Here is a 19,034-nt window from a genome sequence, read left to right as displayed (position 1 = left end):
AATATAATAAAATGTGTAAATTGGAATCCTTAAAGTGAAACAATAATAAAGCCATCAATAGTGATAAGGAGCAAATGCAAAGGTATATTTGTAGATTTGCTCCTGCAATATCTCGATTCTTCACTAGAGGGCTCTTTGTGGAGGGAAAAAAAGTAAATGAGGAAGTGATGGTGTTAAAGCTGAATGCAGTTTGTCTGCTGACACACTCACACAAGTCAGTCATTCCTGTCAGACAGATGTTGATTTTTAACATTCACGTTTCTGATATTTCTGAAACTCTGAGAGCAGCAGTGATCGGCTCTTTATAATCATCATACATCAACTTTCTCATTAGAAGAGAAAATCTACAGCAGCCATGTTGTTGGCCGAAGCTGGATGTTTGTTCATGGGTTTCATTCTGTGTCTCTCAGGTAGGAATAATTTGTTTCTCCTCCTCATGATGACTGTGATGATGTTTCTGGACGGCAGGAGTTTTAGTGTCAAACCTGCAGAAAGTTACAAAATGATTTTAGAAAACAGAAGATTGACAGTTAACAGGATTTGTACTTTTACTGTTCTGAACTGTCAAGTGTATCAAAGCACCAGATTGTGATCCTTCACAGTAACATGCTGTCATCACAGATTAGCACAGAAATGAAAGTTAGCATAAATGTTCACCATGTTTTCTAATCACATGTTGTGTTAAAGGTGTTCAGGGAAAACCAAACAGCATCTGTGCCTTGAAAGGTTCATCAGTGAATCTGCCCTGCTCACATCAACATCCCACTGCAAGAAATAGCTGGTACACTGGACACGATACTGTCTCCAAGATAAAGTTCTCAGTAGAGGAAACACATGTAAAGTACAGCATGTCAGCAGAGAGTAATTTCACTCTAACAATCAATAATCTGACAGAGAGAGATGCAAATTTTTACTGCTGCATTAAAACTGCTGACAGATCAAAGTGCCAACAAAGTGGAATTCATCTCCAAGTTACAGGTACAGTTCTTTTTACAAATGCATCACAAATGAATGATTTTATGAATGATCAGTGTATTCATGTTGGTCATGTGACCTCTCAGAGCTGCAGGTAAAGGTGATTCCTGCCACAGAGGGACAGACAGTAACACTGATGTGCAGCAGCAGCTGTCCTCTGACTGAAAAGCCTGCAGCCTACATCTGGTACAAGAACAGAGAGTTTCTCTATGAGGACTGGTCTCCCTGGTACCAAGAGCTGCTCAGCAGTGAGGAAGCAGTCACATACTCCTGTGCTGTCAAAGGCTACGAGCATCTCAGAGCCCCTGAAGTCTCTGTGGGTGAGTCATGATGGACACCTCCTCATCATGTTATGAGATGTTAAACACAAACACTTTACTCTTCAGACTCTAATGAATTTACTGGAAGTTGTTGGTTTTTCTCAGGTTCCATCACAGAGACCTGCTTCAGTGTGACCTATGCTAAAGGGAGAATGTGTTCTTCTCAGCAGACATCAGTGGACGAGTCCTGCTCCATCACATATCCCAGAGGTGAAGTTCTGGACAAACTGCACTTTGAAACTTCATTTTTATTTGTTAATTTATTTGACATGACAGAGATGAACTGGTGGAAAATGTGTTCATCATCTCCCAACAGAAATTCATGTCCAGAGGACTCCTGCTGAACACAGAGGTCACATCAGACTGACCTGTAACAGCAGCTGTTTTCTGACTGAGCCTCTGATTTCCTTTGTGTGGTATGAGAACAGAAAGCCTACAGTGCAGGAGGGAAAACAGATTCTAGTTTCCAGCTCTAATCATGACAGTTTGTCTTGTGCTGTAAAAGGTCTTGAGGATGTGCGCTCTGCTGACGTCTGTGAGTAAACTTATTGTCTCTCCACTTACAAAGTATTACCACCACTTCTTGCAATTAAGACTAATCATCACACTGGTTTCCTGTAAAGTTCAGGATCAGTTTAAAATGCTGGTGATCACATCACAATTCTTATTATTTTCATAGGGTACTTAGTTGTTTTTTATTAGTAGTATTAGTAATTATTGGTATAGTTTAAAGCTTTTTTTACTTGTTGTGCAGTACGTTGGTCAACATCTGTTGTGTTTAAATGTGTGATAGAAATAAACTGATTTGACTAATTAAGTTAAAATATCTCTTCTCTGTTTCATCCATATTTCAGGTGTTAGTGATGATTCCTGCTGGGCGTTGAATTATGTCCACAGCAGAATCTGTGCTCTGGAAGGATCTTCAGTCAACATCTCCAGTAAATACTCACATCCTGACTACGAGCAGATACAGTCTAAATGTTGGTATAAAGTCAAGAGAGAAGCTGAACAGCTGACTGAGGATGCAGATCATGTGGAGTATGATGACAGCATGAAGAACCAACACATCCTCAGATTAAAAAAGCTGAAGAGAGATGACTCAGCAGAATACAGGTTCACCATCACAACAGAAAATGTAGAAGTGAAACAGTTTGATTTTCCAGGAGTTACTCTGATTGTCACAGGTAATTACAGCTTGTTTGACTCAGTGTTCAGGTACCAAAAATGACCTCAAATTATGTAACAGCTGTCACATGTACAGTAACATTTTACATTTCTGGCCCTTGGATCACTTGCTGCCACAGGTAGGTGCATTTTTGGTTACCGGAGCAGAACCATCCACAACAGCATCCATGATAGAGTCACCAAACGTCTCCAGATCTTTATACCAAATTACGCAAATTAATTTCTGACACTGCCAGATTTAGACACTCTATATTTACTCTGTAGATTCTTTGTGTTTCATGTTCTGGTGAGTGATATTATAATATTAATATGATGAGAGAAAAGTCTACCAAATCCTACAAATAAGTTAAACCTGCGTTCTGTTATCCATTTAAAATCTTAATTAGTTTTCTTTAAACAACTTTCTCATGCTTTGAAAAAGAAAAAGATTACCTGAGCAACTTTGTAATGTTGAAATGGTTGTTTTGGGAAACTGACAACTAACCTTATGTTTGTAAATAGTACCTTTAAAATGCAGTTGTGTAGGTTGGAGAGTACAGCCTTTTTAAAGGGCTAATGTTTTGTGTATCAGGGCATGATGTAAGAAACATGATAAACATGACCTGAGAAGAGGTTTGATCTTGTTAATCCCTCCAAAGAAGCCATACTTGTTCAGTTTTTTTCTAAATATGGCATCATAAACGTTGACCTTTGACATGCTAGATGTGACCCTGTGGTTTTTTGCAGTTTCTCTGAGCATTATATATATATATATATATATATATTAGGGGTGCAACGATACACAAAATTCACGGTTCGGTTCGATACTTTGGTGTCACGGTTCGATATTTTTTCGATACAAAAAAATGTTCATGCCTTTTTAATTTGTCATTTATTAAAATTATAAGTATATATTTTAACTCAAAAGTACAGTTTTTAAATTTAACCCTAACCCTTGTGCGTGTTTTTTATTTTGACAGCGAATGCGCACCTGCGGACCACTTATGTGCAGCCCTGGTTATTTAGCTCGTCATATTGCAGCCACAGAAATTCTTTTGTCCATGAAACCATAAAGCTGCACTTTCTTTTTGCCTTATAGTCTGATTTGTCATAACTTCTCCGTTTTGTGGTAAGCTTTTCTTTGGCTGTCACTTCTTCACCCCGACCTGTCTTATTTGGCTCAGCAGAACTAAAATATATATACTGCTGCTTTTACACACGGACTCACATAACGCTCAGCGATTCTCTGTGCGATCAACCTCTCACATGTTTAAGCTTGCTGCGGGAGATTTCACTTGTCATGTTTGCATAGTAAGCTAACGATTACTAAGACGATGTCAGAGGAATTGGTGCACAAATTATCATCACTCACAGATCAGTGCTGTCGCTCTCTATACACAGTTCGCACGATTGCAAAGTGAAAGCAAAAAAACAAGCGCAAATTCAAACGCGATTTCAATATGTCACATATTGACAGTGGCTCACCGATGCCAATGACATAATTACCCAGCTACATTTCTGAAAGAATGCAAAAGCATTGATATATATTTTTCCTTCCTACAATAGCCCGACGGGCAGGGTAGCCCGTCTGAAAAAAATCGCTAGCCCCAGGACGTCGGGCTAGCGATATTGCAAGCCCTGTATCTGATTGAGGAATTACTCATCTTTGGAAAAGAGAGTTTATTACAGAGAAATGTCTCTTTCCAAAATAAAAGCTATACTATCCGCTTCTTCTGGGCTATATTCTCAGCAGCATATTAAACATATAAGGAGAATCATGTGCTAACAGCTGTCTAAATGACTCGGCTAAAGTTAGTAGCATGCTTGTTGTTTTTGTCTTTGCACTAGGATGATGTCGGCGTAAATGTGCAGTCATATTCGTTGTGTTCCCACTAGTGCTTTCAGGTTAATCTCGTTGAAATGACCTTAACGCCACAACACGGCAAATCTCCGTTAACGAGCTACCGCCGATCGCCCCGTGCATGGGGCTAGACGGCCAACACGTTAACGAGCTAACTGCGCTAACACACTAGTTCCCACCCATGTAATTAAGCATTGCGTGGCACAGCCAACATACTGTTTTACTTTAGTCCATGACTCACTTACCTTCAGGGTCATACGTCACATGAAAACCAAAATAATTCCAAACGCCAGATCTGAATGAGAGTGGGGGAGGTCCATCTTGCAAGGAGAGCTTAACTTCTGTCTTGCTAGCTTGCCCTGTGCTCTTCCTTCTGACTATGCTGTCTGTGTTGAGCGCTCAGTGGATCTGCGCTCGACAGTGCAGCCTAGGCGGAGTAGTCGAACGCAGATTCACTGAGCGCTCAACACAGACAGCATCGTCAGAAGGAAAGTTGATAAAATAAATTACAAATGTTGTATTGTTCGATACATATGCGTACCGAACCGAAAGCACTGTATCGAACGGTTCAATATCGATACGAATATCGTTGCACCCCTAATATATATATATATATATATATATATATCATAGTGGTTAGACTACACGCCTTTGGAACAGAGGATCGCAAGTTCGATTCCTGCCTGGAGCGTCTGTATCCAGTAAGGGTCCTAAGGCTAGACCCCCTATGCTAAGCAAGCCTACCGCAGACATGAGCGAGACAGATAAATATGAAGGCATGCCGGCTCGGACGTCGCCCGGATCAACAAGGTCCGCGTCAGGTGTTGAGGAACCAGGGCACCCTGACGAAAAGTGGGCTACTGGAACAAGAAGGCATCGGTGGGCAAGGGACGAAAACAGGGCGTTGTTGGAATGCTACTACGCAAGTAACCCCGGCGGAAGGGGCTACATGAATAGGATGAGGGACCTATGGATTCTTCGATACCCAACATCCACAATGACGGCGAAACAACTAGTAGCTCAGTGTTCCAACATTCGAAAGAAGGGACTGCTCTCACAGCTAGAGATTGACGAGGTACAACACAAATGCTACGGCAAGGAGGAGTCAGGACGCCAGGTCAGGGGGGAGATATCATCACCCCCACCCGAGATTGGGTACATAGCCCCAAGTGTGATAGGAGAAGGATCGTTGAGTGCGAGAGGAACTGACCTGAAAAATAGGATCATGGCCAAGCTTGAAACCTGGATCCCCCGTAGCCGGTTACCAAGATTACGTGAAGTACCCTCAGAAGGACTGCTAGATGATGTTAATGCAGCACTACGGGCAATACCTACAACCACGATTACCGACACTAACAAGCTGATCTACAATACGGCAGCAGTGATCAGTGAGATGCTTGGCTACAAGTTGAACAGCCACAAGGGGCAGTACCCTCCATGGAGAAGGAGGCTAGAGGGCAAGATCAAAGTAGCACGGAGAGAGGTTAGCCAACTAACGGAGTTGCAGAAAGGTGCGACGAATAAGGTGCCTAAGAAATACAGCAAGCTGTCCATACCTGAGGCCTTGGAAACTGCCAAGCAAAGACTCACAGCCTTGGCCAGCCGCTTGAGGAGGTACACCAGAGAGATAGAAGGCAGGAGAATAAACCAGCTGTTCTCCACAGAACCAGCAAAGGTGTACTCTCAGTGGCAAGGGAACAATAAGAGAACAGCACCACCAAGGCTGGAGACGGAGCAATACTGGAAGGGCATATGGGAGAAGGATGCAACCCATAACAGCAATGCTCAGTGGCTAGAGGATCTGAGGGCAGACCACAGCGACCTCCCTGAACAGGGTCCAGTAACCATCACAGTGGCAGATATCCAAGAAAGGGTCTCCAGTATGAAGAGTTGGACAGCACCAGGGCCCGACATGGTTCACGCCTACTGGCTGAAGAAGCTAACTGCACTCCACGAGCGTCTGGCAGCACAAATGAACCAGCTGCTAGTTAACGAGAGACACCCGGAATGGCTAACTGAAGGCCGGACGGTCCTGATCCCCAAGGACCCCAAGAAGGGACCGGTCCCCTCCAACTACCGACCAATAACCTGCCTCAGTACTACATGGAAGCTCCTGTCAGGCATCATATCGGCTAAGATGAACAGGCACATGGGTCAATACATGAGCGGGACACAGAAAGGAATTGGCAAGAATACCAGAGGCGCAAAACACCAGCTACTGGTAGACAGAACAATCAGCCGAGACTGCAAGACCAGACTGACCAACCTGTGCACTGCCTGGATTGATTACAAGAAGGCCTATGACTCAATGCCCCACAGCTGGATACTGGAATGCCTAGAATTGTACAAGATCAATGGGACCCTAAGAGCCTTCATCAGGAACTCAATGGGGATGTGGCGTACAACACTAGAGGCCATAGCACAAGTCACCATCAAGTGCGGGATCTACCAAGGAGATGCTCTGTCCCCACTGCTGTTCTGCATAGGCCTGAACCCCCTCAGTGAGATCATTAACAAGACTGGCTACGGATACCGACTACGGAACGGAGCAGTTGTCAGCCACCTCCTGTACATGGATGACATCAAGCTGTATGCCAAGAGTGAACGAGACATCGATTCACTGATCCACACTACCAGGCTATACAGCAATGACATTGGAATGTCGTTCGGACTGGAGAAGTGTAGTCGGATGGTAACAAAGAGAGGGAAGGTAGTCAGAACTGAGGGGATTGAACTACCAGAAGGCAACATTGCAGACATAGAGGACAGTTACAAGTACTTGGGGATCCCGCAGGCGAATGGGAACCATGAAGAGGCCGCTAGAAAAGCTGCAACCACCAAGTACCTGCAGAGGGTCAGACAAGTCCTGAGGAGTCAGCTGAATGGTAAGAACAAGATCCGGGCCATCAACACGTACGCCCTGCCCGTGATCAGGTACCCTGCTGGGGTAATAGGCTGGCCAAAGGAGGAGATAGAAGCCACTGACATAAAGACAAGAAAGCTCCTTACCATGCATGGAGGGTTTCACCCCAAGTCCAGCACCCTGAGGCTGTACGCTAAGCGGAAGGAAGGGGGCCGGGGACTGGTGAGTGTCAGCACCACAGTCCAGGATGAGACAACGAACATCCAAGAATACATTGGGAAGATGGCCCCAACTGACCGAGTGCTCAGTGAATACCTCAGGCAGCAGAAACCCAAGAAAGAGGAGGGAGACGAGGAACCATCATGGAAGGACAGGCCCCTGCACGGTATGTACCACCGGCAGATAGAGGAGGTGGCTGATATCCAGAAATCCTACCAGTGGCTGGACAAAGCTGGACTGAAAGACAGCACAGAGGCACTAATCATGGCAGCACAAGAACAAGCTCTGAGCACAAGATCCATAGAGGCTGGGGTCTATCACACCAGGCAAGACCCCAGGTGCAGGCTGTGTAAAGATGCCCCAGAGACAATCCAGCACATAACAGCAGGGTGCAAGATGCTAGCAGGCAAGGCATACATGGAACGCCATAACCAAGTGGCCGGCATAGTGTACAGGAACATCTGTGCCGAGTATAACCTGGAAGTCCCGAGGTCAAAATGGGAGATGCCCCCAAGGGTGGTGGAGAATGACCGAGCTAAGATCCTGTGGGACTTCCAGATACAGACGGACAAAATGGTGGTGGCTAACCAACCGGACATAGTGGTGGTAGACAAACAGAAGAAGACGGCCGTAGTGATCGATGTAGCGGTTCCGAATGACAGCAATATCAGGAAGAAGGAACACGAGAAGCTGGAGAAATACCAAGGGCTCAGAGAAGAGCTCGAGAGGATGTGGAGGGTGAAGGTAACGGTGGTCCCCGTGGTAATCGGAGCACTAGGTGCGGTGACTCCCAAGCTAGGCGAGTGGCTCCAGCAGATCCCAGGAACAACATCGGAGATCTCTGTCCAGAAGAGCGCAGTCCTGGGAACAGCTAAGATACTGCGCAGGACCCTCAAGCTCCCAGGCCTCTGGTAGAGGACCCGAGCTTGAAGGATAAACCGCCCGCAGGGGCGTGCTGGGTGTTATATATATATATACCATATATATATATATATATATATATATATATATATATATATATATATATATATATATATATATATATATATATATATATATATATATAGATATAGATATATATATAGATATCTATATATATATAGATATATATATATATAGATATATATAGATATAGATATAGAGAGAGAGAGAGAGAGAGATGAATACACACAGACACAGGTGGGCACATGGACATGAAAACATATAAATATACAAATTCTTACATCATCTGGAAATGGTCTTGCTGATATCTTTTCCTCCTCGTCATTGTGTTAACTCACAAACTGAAGGATCCAGGCCTGCAAACTGCTAAAACCTCTGTTTTTATTGAAGTGATCACACTTGCTGATGTTACCTTGGTCATCTGCTTGGTTCTTAGCCTCTTAAGTCCTCATAAGCAGTACAGGTGTCTTTAGTTGAGGTCCGCTCAATATTTATTACATAAATAATTGCATAGTGTAACATGTCCTCTTGGATTGTTCATCTGTGGTTGTATTTACCTTATTTCAAGACCTGGGGCCCGTTCTTCGTACCTCGCTAAGTAGGTTAGCCGGATTAGATTGTTGACGATTTCGCGTGATCCTGGATCAGTCGGTTCCCCGAAGCTCATCCGGGACTTGCTGTCATAGCAACAGAGCCGTAAGCGTAAACCTGCTCGGGAGCAGGTTTACTTTATGTAAACAGGATTAGATCGCGGCCACGCAGGTATGTCCGCGTCATCATACGAAAGCAACAGCGACATTCCGCCACCGTTTCACCACAAATAAATAACATCAATGTAACTAAAGATAATGCAGCACTTGATCCTTTTATTGATTCCACACAGATACATACAGGTCATTTCCTAAAAAAGGGAAATGTACTATTAACATTCTATTACATGTATGTGATTATTACAGATGTAATTCATATTTCAGAGTAGTAATTGTAAATTACTTCATGTAATCAAGATGAGAGACCACGGCTATAAAAGCGAAGGTGGATTTGGGAAGCCTGTCGCAGCCGTGTCCTGTCCGTATACGCGAGCCACCCATTGCGGAAGGTGCAAGATTGATAAGGAGAGTTTTCAGAATTCAGCGTATATTACGGGACAGACAGGATCCTTTAGCTCAGCGCGACAGTGTGCTCATAGAGAGATATCGATTTTCCCGTGAGGGTATTATTTACATAACCAACTTGTTGACGAGGGGGTGCAGGACCACCACCTGTCTTTTTGTCCTCTGCCCTTTTCTTGGTTGCTGTTATGAACAAACTAACAGAGTATTACAGGCCAGTATTACCTTGCCAAGAGACGAAAAGCAATCTAAGAGATAAATATTACCATTCTGTAGAATACTCCTGTATTCCACTTTTACTTGTTCCCATGTTCTTGTGGGTCCTGTTGTGGCTCTAATGTGAAAGGGGATATAATATAACATATTATAATATAATATAATGCCATATGATATTGGACAATATAGTGTCATATGATAGATCTACCCTACCTCCTACTGGTGTTGGCCAGAGGGGCCGATGGCGCGATATGGCAGCCTGGCTACAACCGTAGCTGCCTCCACCAGTGTGTGAATGTGGGAGTGAATGAATAGTGGTATCGTAAAGCGCTTTGGGTGCCTTGGAAAGCGCTATATGAACCCAATCCATTATTATTAGTATTATTATTAAATTACCTACGAGTTTGATTTGTCAGCAACTTTCTGCCAGCCCTCTCTCCTTGCTTCTGCAGCCTTTGCAGTTTTCTCTTGCGTTTTAATTAAACTCTGAAACTCCTGAAATCCCTCACTCATGAGGTCTTGCTCTGCTGCCGGAAAATACCGAGCGCGCCCCTTCGACATTTTCGCCGACCAATCAGCGGGTTGCCGATCAATGTTTCTACTATCGATGCGTAGCCCCTTTTACGACACCCAGTGATGTCACATTACTGCGTCCAGCTGTAGTAATCGTCAACAGCAGGTGTGTTCGGGGAACCGGATTAGCGAGCTCACGGTTAGCGCGATGATTTGATCTTGGATGTGTCATTTGATCTTGGATGTAGTAAGCGACGTACGAAGAACGGGCCCCTGCTGAGGACAAGATCTATTTTGTTTTTTTTCCTAATTCATAAAATTCTACAATTAAAACAGTTTCTTTTTCACATGATTGTATGTTTTACATTTATTGACCAGTCTGGGTGTTTCAGAGCTGAGAGTGAAGATGAGTCCTTCTGCAGTGTTGACAGAGGGTCAGAGAGTCACACTGACCTGCAGCACCAGCTGTCCTCTGACTGACAACACAAACTACATTTGGTACTTGAACAGTCGACCTCTGACCCCGAGAGAGAACCAGAACAAACATCTGATCTTAGACCCAGTCAGCAGGGAGGATGCAGGAAGCTACTCCTGTGCTGTGAAAACCAACAAAGATATCAGCTCTGCTCCAAAGACTCTCACTGTCCAAAGTATCACAGGAACATGGACACCAGCAGCTGCAGGAGTTTCTGCAGCTCTGCTGGTTTTAATACTTCTCACTGTCTGCTGGTGGAGGAGGTGAGGATGAGCCCTGTTTTCTCTCTCGGTTCAATCAGATTCAGTCTCAAATTCTCAGACTAACCACGTGTTCATCTTTGTATTTGTATCTTTTTTACAAACCAGAAAAAAGAGTAATTCTCACAAACCTTCAAGACATGAAACTCTGGATGACTCGCACCTGGTAAAGAATAACATATATGTATACATATATATAAAACTGTACTATAACATAAAACATCAGCATCATCTATCATGCTTCTTTCACACCAGCTAGGAGAGCAGCTTCATTTTAAAATAATGTCCAAATCATTAAAATCAGAGAATTGTTGATTTCTGGTTTTCTTCTCTTGTTTTAGTAGGCAGTGAGTTTGTTCTGCTGACAGTAATATTTTGTACCAAATATTCCACGTCCTGTACTTCACAGTGGAGGTCATAAATCTGTAAAAATTTCCATGTAAATGATTTTAAACATTTTATTAACTTACCACCTCATACAGCTGAGCTACCATATAAGAGCTATGAGTGAGTCTGCTTTGTGTTAATCCTCTCTCCAGCTGAGCTCTGCACTGAAAGATCAGCAATAAGTTCAACAATAATAACGTCTCAAATTGTTATTTCTCTCTTTTTTTTTGGTTCCAAGTATGATGAAATCTCACCCCAACCAGCAGAGCAGGATCATCACTACCCCAGACTTAATTCTTCAGAGGATGAAATGGATCATCTCTATTCCACCATTCCTCCATTTGAGCCCCCTGACCATGCCCACTGTGGACAACTTCTGACCCAGTATAACCCCTAAGTGAGTCTTTTCTGTGAGTCCAATTTCACTAACCACACTCAGGCCTGAATACTGTCAAATCTCTTAAATAGAACCTGAAGCAGGCTAAAAAGTCCCAAAAAGCAGCATCATGTGATGGTTCAACGAAACTCAAGAACAGCTGAGAAGATATGTCATTAACATCTATCAGTCAGTCTAGAAAGGTTTACATAAGATATTTCAAAGGCTTCGGACTCCAGCGAACCACAGTAAGAGCCATTATCCACAAATGAAGAAAATGTTTTGTGGCTGTCCCCATCTAGACACCTTATCTCCACCCACTCTGCCTCCTGCAGTGACCCTGATCAAACCAGGATTTGTGGCATCTTTGTAGAGCGTGACTCCACCATAGCTTTCCCAAAACTTCCCTGTGATTCTTGCAGCAGGCTGAGCCTTGCCGTCTGTAACTCTCCCAATAAGACGAGCAGCAGCCGTATGATCCATTCAGTCATAGGCCACCAGCACGCCTCGACCATGGCTTAAAAAGACTAAAAAAAGACTGGAGATCACCCCCCTCTCTCATCCAGCAGCGGCGGCAGGCCAAGACCCAGGCCAAGCAAGGAGGTTTTCCAAGACCTGCCTCTGGCACTCAGTCTCCTCCTGCAGTGTCTCTGCTGATGCACCACCACCTGCTAACACTGCATCATCACCAGGTCTGCCACCATCTGCACTAGCACCTCGACCATCTGTATGTGTTGTGGATTCTGCTTGATGTACTGTGATGGACGTTTTTAAATCCTATTTATTCTTTTGATTTTGTGCAACCTGTGTCTGTGCCTACACAAAAATGTGAGCACACGTTGGATCTTGATTTGACTCATGGTTTACCTCTAACTTAAAGGTTTTGTGATGTTGTATGGTAGGATCATAAGCCTGTCTTGTTTGAGGTTTCCCTTCCTTCCTTGCTGCCAGAGGAAGGTTTAGGAGAGCTGAACGTAAATGGAAGAAGAATCAACTTCAGGTGTCATACCAAACATTACAGTATTACTGGAATTCATATCAGAAAACTTTTAAAGATGCTAAGAGAAAACGTTTTGCTGCTGTTATTCAGGCAAACTCCTGTAAGCATTACGCCTTATTTAAAACCACTGACATGGTCCTTCATGCTCCACAGACTGTTGGTGTCGAGTCCTCTCAGGAAATTTGTGAAAATCATCGGTGAAAGCGCAGATTTCCTATTCCGTTCTCGACCCTTCTATGCCTTTCCATATCTCTGTTGACTTTGACAGGTTTGCACCAGTTTCTTTGCTTTGCCTGCAGGAGTTGGTCTCTCACCTGAAGCTCTCAGGTTCCCCTTATGATGCTCTCCCTCCTCAATTTTTCAAAGAGGTTTTCCTCACTACAGCACCATTTGTGCAATCCATTGTAAATAGTGGCTTTCCCTCTGGTGTTGTACTCGTGAATCTTAAACATGCATTGATTCAGCCTCTACTCAAGAAACCTGCTCTTGATCCTGATATTACTGCAAATTACAGGCTTAATCTCCAAACTGCCTTTGATCTCAAACATTAATGAAAAGCAGATTACAAGCAATTAATGTCCTTTTTAGAAGAACACAGTATTTTAGAAGTTTTTCAATCTGGTTTTAAAGTTTTGCATAGTACAGAATCTGCCCTTCTAAGAGTTTTTAATGATGTGTTTTTAGTAACTGTCTCGGGTGAGTCTTATTATCGTGCTTTTACATTTAACTGCTGCCTTTGATAGAGTGGATCATAAGAGTTTAATTTACAGCAGTTGGCGGGTGTTAGGAGTACCACACTGCAGTGGTTCACATCCTATTTGGCACAGCGAACTTTCCCTGTGAAACTTGGTGAATTTTTTTGTTTTTAAATCTCTGAATGACCGTGGGTTTGCTGTAGCCGCTCCAAAGTTGTGGAATGATCTGTCCTTGTACGTTAGGCAGGCCTCTTCTTTCTCAGTTTAAAACTCTTATTATAACATATTTATCTGCTGAAGCCTTTGGCACTCTTTGAGGGGTTGACTCAACTTGTTTTATCAACTTGTTTTAACATGTTTTGTTTTATTTTTATTTTATTCATTTATTTATTTTATCTTATTTTGTGTTATTTTGTTTTATTGTGTTTATGCTATTGGTATATGTACATGTAACCCATGTGAAATACAGGGCTGCAAAATCCCTTTTTGTAATCTAAGGCTATAGCCTGTTATTGTCACAAGGGGGCGCTGTGATGCAGTCTTGTGTTCTGACGACCTTGCGTCTAGTGCGCAGGAAGTATTACCTCTCTCTTCCTGTGAGATCTTCCCTCTGATGGCGGTCAAGTACGTGTCGGAGCGCATGGAAAAAGTATCTTGGTATGCAATACTGCAACCCGGTTAATGAGACCAGATTGTTTTACGTATAAATGCTAATAAGGTACTCTTTTATTAGGCCCCGAACTCTGACCACAAAGGGAATAACGTCTGTCAAGTTATTTGTGTCTGAAAATCCCGGTGAGTCACGTGCTTTCGTTAGCTACCTGTTAAGTTAGATAATGTATTTCACTAGCCGATTCAGCTCAGAAACCTTTGAACAAAAACCAATCGGGAGCTATGAGAATCTGGCGTGTTGTTTCACTTCTCCTGTTGTTCTTTACAGTGTGTTATAAGTGTTGAATGCTTTGAGCTAAACGATGCCGATGCTAGATGCGATGCTAGCTGCTAATAGCTGTTAGCCACCCCACCCCGCTGAAGCCATATTCCGTTCGGGGAGGTATTCAAGTAGAAGCAATAGCTCTGTTTATATTAGAATGGTTATGTCTTAATAGATATGAGCATATTTCAAGTTTAATAGTATTTGCACTGAATTAAGTTACATTTTCTTGTAAGCCTTAAGGATGAATGTCACTTTCATTGCTATGACTGTTTACATTACAGTTTAAGCTGCTGATGTTCCTTGTTGTGATATAATTTTGATAAAATTGTTGATACTGGTACAAACAAGTTACTGTAACTCTTGTAACTTGGTAAAGCTAAAGGGAATGCCATTTGTGATTAATACATTTGGAAAAGAAGTTAATGAGCTCATGTTAAGAACACAAAATGGGAAAAGAAATTGATTGTTCTGCACTGTTTGTGTAGATTGGTTTTTTGAACTACTAGAAGAATTCTGGAGAACCACTGACGGCGAGAACAGCCCAAATGAGATCCTGGATGATCGTGAAATGGTGTGGCCAGCCATGCGATCGGATTGTGGGATTTGCCTGAGAAACTGATTCAAGCAACCCTGGATTACAGATAAGCCCTATGCACTACTTTTCCTACCCGGATAATAGGGTTTGCACACTGACAATTCCCCTACAGTACACCTGTTTGGGTTTTCAACGACTTTAAAGGACAATTCAGACTGGACAATTCAAACTTCACAACAGGAACACTTTAATCTGTTTCATTCATTCCCAAGAGCTCTGATACTGTTCAGTATAAATCTTCCATTTAAATGTCTTTATTTTGTTTTGTTTTACATGTATTCACCTTTAAAATGCACTATTAGTGTGCAATTTGGGTTATTGTGTTGTATATGTATATAAATGGTACTGAGGCAATAAAGGTCCCAGTTATTCACTTCCAAGCCAACTCCTTTTGTGAGTCCCCAAAACAAAACCTCCTCCTGAACCTAGTAAGATGTCTAGGGTCTCTATTTGAAGTGAGAGTGTACTGGTCCTGAGTAGAGGCGCTACACAAAACGTGGCGAGCCAGCCAGGAGGTTTAATTCCTTTTATTTTGGAAGTTGAGCAACTGGTGCTTTCATGCCTTTTGGGTCAAATCATTACAATTGTCCATGACATTCTGGGTTGGAGCAATAAGACAACATGGATGTAATCCAAAGTGAAGGTGTCAAAGTACCTAACTCTGTCCTAGTAGGAGGGTTAACAGGCGATGAGGTTGACAATGAGGTTATTGATTACTTAGGGCAGTTTGGTTCTATTGGAAGAGTAATCAAAGTAACTAGCACAGAGGCACAGTTTAAAAACACAGCCATTGTGGAGTTCCAATCAGGTGAACCAGTCCAGTTCCTTAAGGATAGCTTGCCTTGCAAAAGACAAAGCCGTAACCCAAGTGTTGTCCATCATATCCAGCTTCTGTCTGCGCTGTATGCTGCAGACAGGGGTTCATGTTTAACCCATTCTTACCTAACTGAACTGAAAGGGCTTGCTAAACTGAGTGGTGCAGATTTTGAGAAGGTTTTACTAGATGAGCTGGCCAGAATGAAGAAGTCCACTGAGAGTGATCCCGCAGTTGGGCCAAATGTAACAGTGCCTAATCAGAATCTGCAGCTCACTAGTGACACAGACCAAGATGAACCAGCCATCATAGAGCATCAAAGTCCTCTTAAACTGGGCAGTGATTTAACCCACTTGCCTGAGCATGACTCTCACTCATCCTCTCCAAGTGTAGAAGTGACTCCCTCGCACAGAAAAACCACTATCTACTTACCACCTGAACAGCTCACTACACCTGAAGTACAGAGAGTAGTAGTTGAGCATGTCATTAAGAACAATGAAATGCCTTCTCAAGGTCATGCAAAGCTCAGGCCCTTCTCGGGGAAAACCCCTTGCTCTACTTTCGAAGCTGATTATGATACGTGGCGCAACAATGTTGAATTCCACCTCATAGATTGTACCATATCTGACAAACATATGGTAAGGAAAATAGTTGAGAGCCTTCTTCCACCAGCTGCTAACATTGTAAAGCACCTTGGTCCTAACGCTTCTCCCCATGACTATCTCAGCCTTCTTGACTCAGCGTATGGTACTGTTGATGATGGGGATGAGCTTTTTGCCAAATTCCTGAGCACAAACCAGAACTCAGGTGAAAAGCCTTCTGCCTATTTACAGCGGTTGCAGATAACCCTGAGTAAAGTCATTAAAAGAGGTGGCATCACTACAAATGATTCAGATCGCCAACTGCTTAAACAGTTTTGTAGAGGTTGCTGGAACAACAGCTTGATCACAACCTTGCAGCTTGAGCAGAAGAAGGACAAGCCACCTTCATTTCCAGAGTTGCTCCTCATGCTACGTACTGAGGAGGACCGGCAAGCAGCAAAGTCCAGCCGAATGAAACAGCACTTAGGCATTTCTAAACCTAAGGCACATTTGAACTCCCTTGAAGTAGGAGAGTATGTCACTGATGATACAGACGTATCAGCTGTTAATGATAGGCTAGTGCCTTTTGATGCACATAAGTTAGAAAGGAAACTTGCAAAGCTACAAGCCCAAGTGGCTTCACTGAAAGCATCAGCTATTGACAGTTCAAGCCAGAACTCTGACAAGCCAAATAAGAAAACCAAACCTAAGTTCAAGATTCTTCCTAAAGAGAAATCTGACCCAAGTGAGACTAAGCCCACTAAGAAGCCACGCCCATGGTACTGCTTCAGGTGCGGCGAGGATGGTCATATTGCTCCCTCTTGCAGCAATGAACCAAACCCTGAACTAGTTGAAATGAAACGTAAGGAGTTCAACCAAAAACTACAAGTCTGGGAGGAACAGAATATGTCAGCTTTAAACTAAAATCAGTTTCTGGGGAGGGACTACCAGGAACTGAAAGTAATCATGAACGTCCCAAACCGGAACCTCAGAGCAAAGTATCTTCTCTCTCTCGTGCAGCACGACCCCAGATTAGGTTACCCAAGGGACTTGTAGGACAGAAATGTACAGCAAATGTCACCGTGTCGGGAGTCAATTGCAGTTGTCTCCTTGACACTGGGTCTCAAGTGACCACAGTGTCCGCTTCATTTTACAACACCAATCTTTCAGAACATCCCATTCAGCCTATCAGTGGCCTGGATGTTGAGGCTGCTAGTGGCCAAAATGTTCCTTACTTGGGATACATACCCATCAGCCTTAAGTTTCCAAAAAGCTTTATTGAAACTGAGCCTGAGGTTTCTAGCCTTGCTTTAGTAGTACCTGACTTACGCTCTAACTGTGACTTGCCTGTGCTGATTGGGACAAATGCACTTGATGTTCTGTACGACGAATATTGTCAAGGTAAAGATCCCAATGATTTGTCGTCGGTCTATGGCTACAGGCAGATCCTCCGTACACTCAAGGTCAGGAGAGAGATAAACCTAGCCGGAAACGATGGCTTTGTAACTCTTAAGGGCAAGGTGCAACACGTAGTACCAGCTCAAGGGAGGGTCCTCCTTGAAGGCTGTGTCAGATCCAGCAGTGCTGGTGAATGTGCCATTGTTGAACAGCCAACGACATCCACCTTACCAGGGGGAATTTTTGTGGAGTGCTGTCTTGTCACTTTGCCCAAGAAGCATCCTCATAGGTTACCTATATGGGTGAGAAATGAAACTGAGCATGACGTAACACTGCCTTCTAGATGTATCATTGCAGAGCTCCATAGTCCTGCAAAGATATATGACGAATCACCCATTTCAACCAAAAATGATGACACTGTGAAATGTTGTAATGTTACTGCACAGCCAGTTGATGAACCTGCTCACCCAGATTTGACATTTGACTTTGGCAATTCTCCCCTCCCGCAGGAGTGGAAAGAGAGGGTTACCCAGCGTCTAAGTGCCTATGCTGATGTTTTTGCCCAGCATGATTTGGATCTTGGACATGTATCTAAAGTCACACATCACATAAACTTAAAGGAAGAAGCACCCTTTAAGCAAAAGTCCAGGCCAATCCACCCAAATGATTATGAAGCTGTGAGGAAGCACTTGCAAGCACTCCTTGATGCAGGAGTAATCCGTGAATCAGAGTCCCCTTATGCTTCACCGATTGTGGTGGTTAAAAAGAAGAATGGAGAGGTCCGTCTTTGTATTGATTATCGTAAGCTCAATGCGTTAACAATACGAGATGCGTACGCACTTCCAAACCTTGAAGAGGCTTTCTCAGCCCTTGCTGGATCCAAATGGTTTTCAGTAATGGATCTCAAGTCTGGTTATTACCAGATTGAGATGGAGGAATGTGATAAGCCCAAGACAGCTTTTGTGTGCCCCTTGGGATTTTACGAGTTTAACCGTATGCCCCAGGGGATCACCAACGCTCCCAGCACCTTCCAGCGCTTAATGGAACGGTGTATGGGCAGCCTCAATCTGAAAGAAGTTCTGGTGTTCATAGATGACATCATCGTGTTCTCCAGCACTTTGGAGGAACATGAAACCAGGCTTCTACGTGTCCTTCAGCAACTGAGAGAATATGGGTTGAAACTTTCTCCCAAAAAATGCTCCTTCTTCCAAAGTTCTGTGCGATACCTAGGACACATCGTGTCTACCAAAGGTGTAGAGACCGATCCTGAGAAGGTCAGAGCTCTCAAAACCTGGCCAAGACCCCAGACGCTCAGTGACCTCAAGTCTTTC

General features: G+C 43.4%; 2 protein-coding genes across 2 annotated transcripts; both read left to right on the top strand.

Moving 5' to 3' along the window:
• Positions 1-257: 257 nt before the first annotated feature.
• Positions 258-10,927, top strand: LOC147327356 (B-cell receptor CD22-like). The gene is made up of 7 exons (XM_086294981.1): positions 258-410; positions 688-978; positions 1,062-1,295; positions 1,401-1,505; positions 1,612-1,830; positions 2,150-2,479; positions 10,578-10,927. The coding sequence occupies exons 1-7, from the start codon at positions 356-358 to the stop codon at positions 10,925-10,927; spliced, it is 1,584 nt and encodes a 527-aa protein (XP_086151107.1). The 5' UTR covers positions 258-355.
• Positions 10,928-13,430: 2,503 nt separating this feature from the next.
• Positions 13,431-17,229, top strand: LOC147327355 (zinc finger CCHC domain-containing protein 12-like). The gene is made up of 2 exons (XM_086294980.1): positions 13,431-14,173; positions 14,801-17,229. The coding sequence occupies exon 2, from the start codon at positions 15,532-15,534 to the stop codon at positions 17,227-17,229; it is 1,698 nt and encodes a 565-aa protein (XP_086151106.1). The 5' UTR covers positions 13,431-14,173; positions 14,801-15,531.
• Positions 17,230-19,034: the final 1,805 nt, after the last annotated feature.

Source organism: Aulonocara sp. 'chitande type north' Nkhata Bay, linkage group LG6 (assembly GCF_057382095.1).
Source record: "Aulonocara sp. 'chitande type north' Nkhata Bay isolate Kocher_YH1m ecotype deep benthic linkage group LG6, A_spYH_male_GT1.1, whole genome shotgun sequence".
NCBI lineage: Eukaryota > Metazoa > Chordata > Actinopteri > Cichliformes > Cichlidae > Aulonocara > Aulonocara sp. 'chitande type north' Nkhata Bay.
Note: the sequence above shows the minus strand (reverse complement) of the source record. Positions and strands in the feature narration are given on the sequence as shown.

What these genes read in the sequence shown, in the direction of transcription:
- LOC147327356 (XM_086294981.1), top strand. Translation starts at nt 356, where the DNA reads ATGTTGTTGGCCGAAGCTGGATGTTTGTTCATGGGTTTCATTCTGTGT. An exon ending in AGCCCCTGAAGTCTCTGTGG is followed by an intron (nt 1,296 to 1,400) that starts GTGAGTCATGAT and finishes GGTTTTTCTCAG; the next exon opens with GTTCCATCACAGAGACCTGC. An exon ending in TGTGCGCTCTGCTGACGTCT is followed by an intron (nt 1,831 to 2,149) that starts GTGAGTAAACTT and finishes TCCATATTTCAG; the next exon opens with GTGTTAGTGATGATTCCTGC.
- LOC147327355 (XM_086294980.1), top strand. Translation starts at nt 15,532, where the DNA reads ATGGATGTAATCCAAAGTGAAGGTGTCAAAGTACCTAACTCTGTCCTA.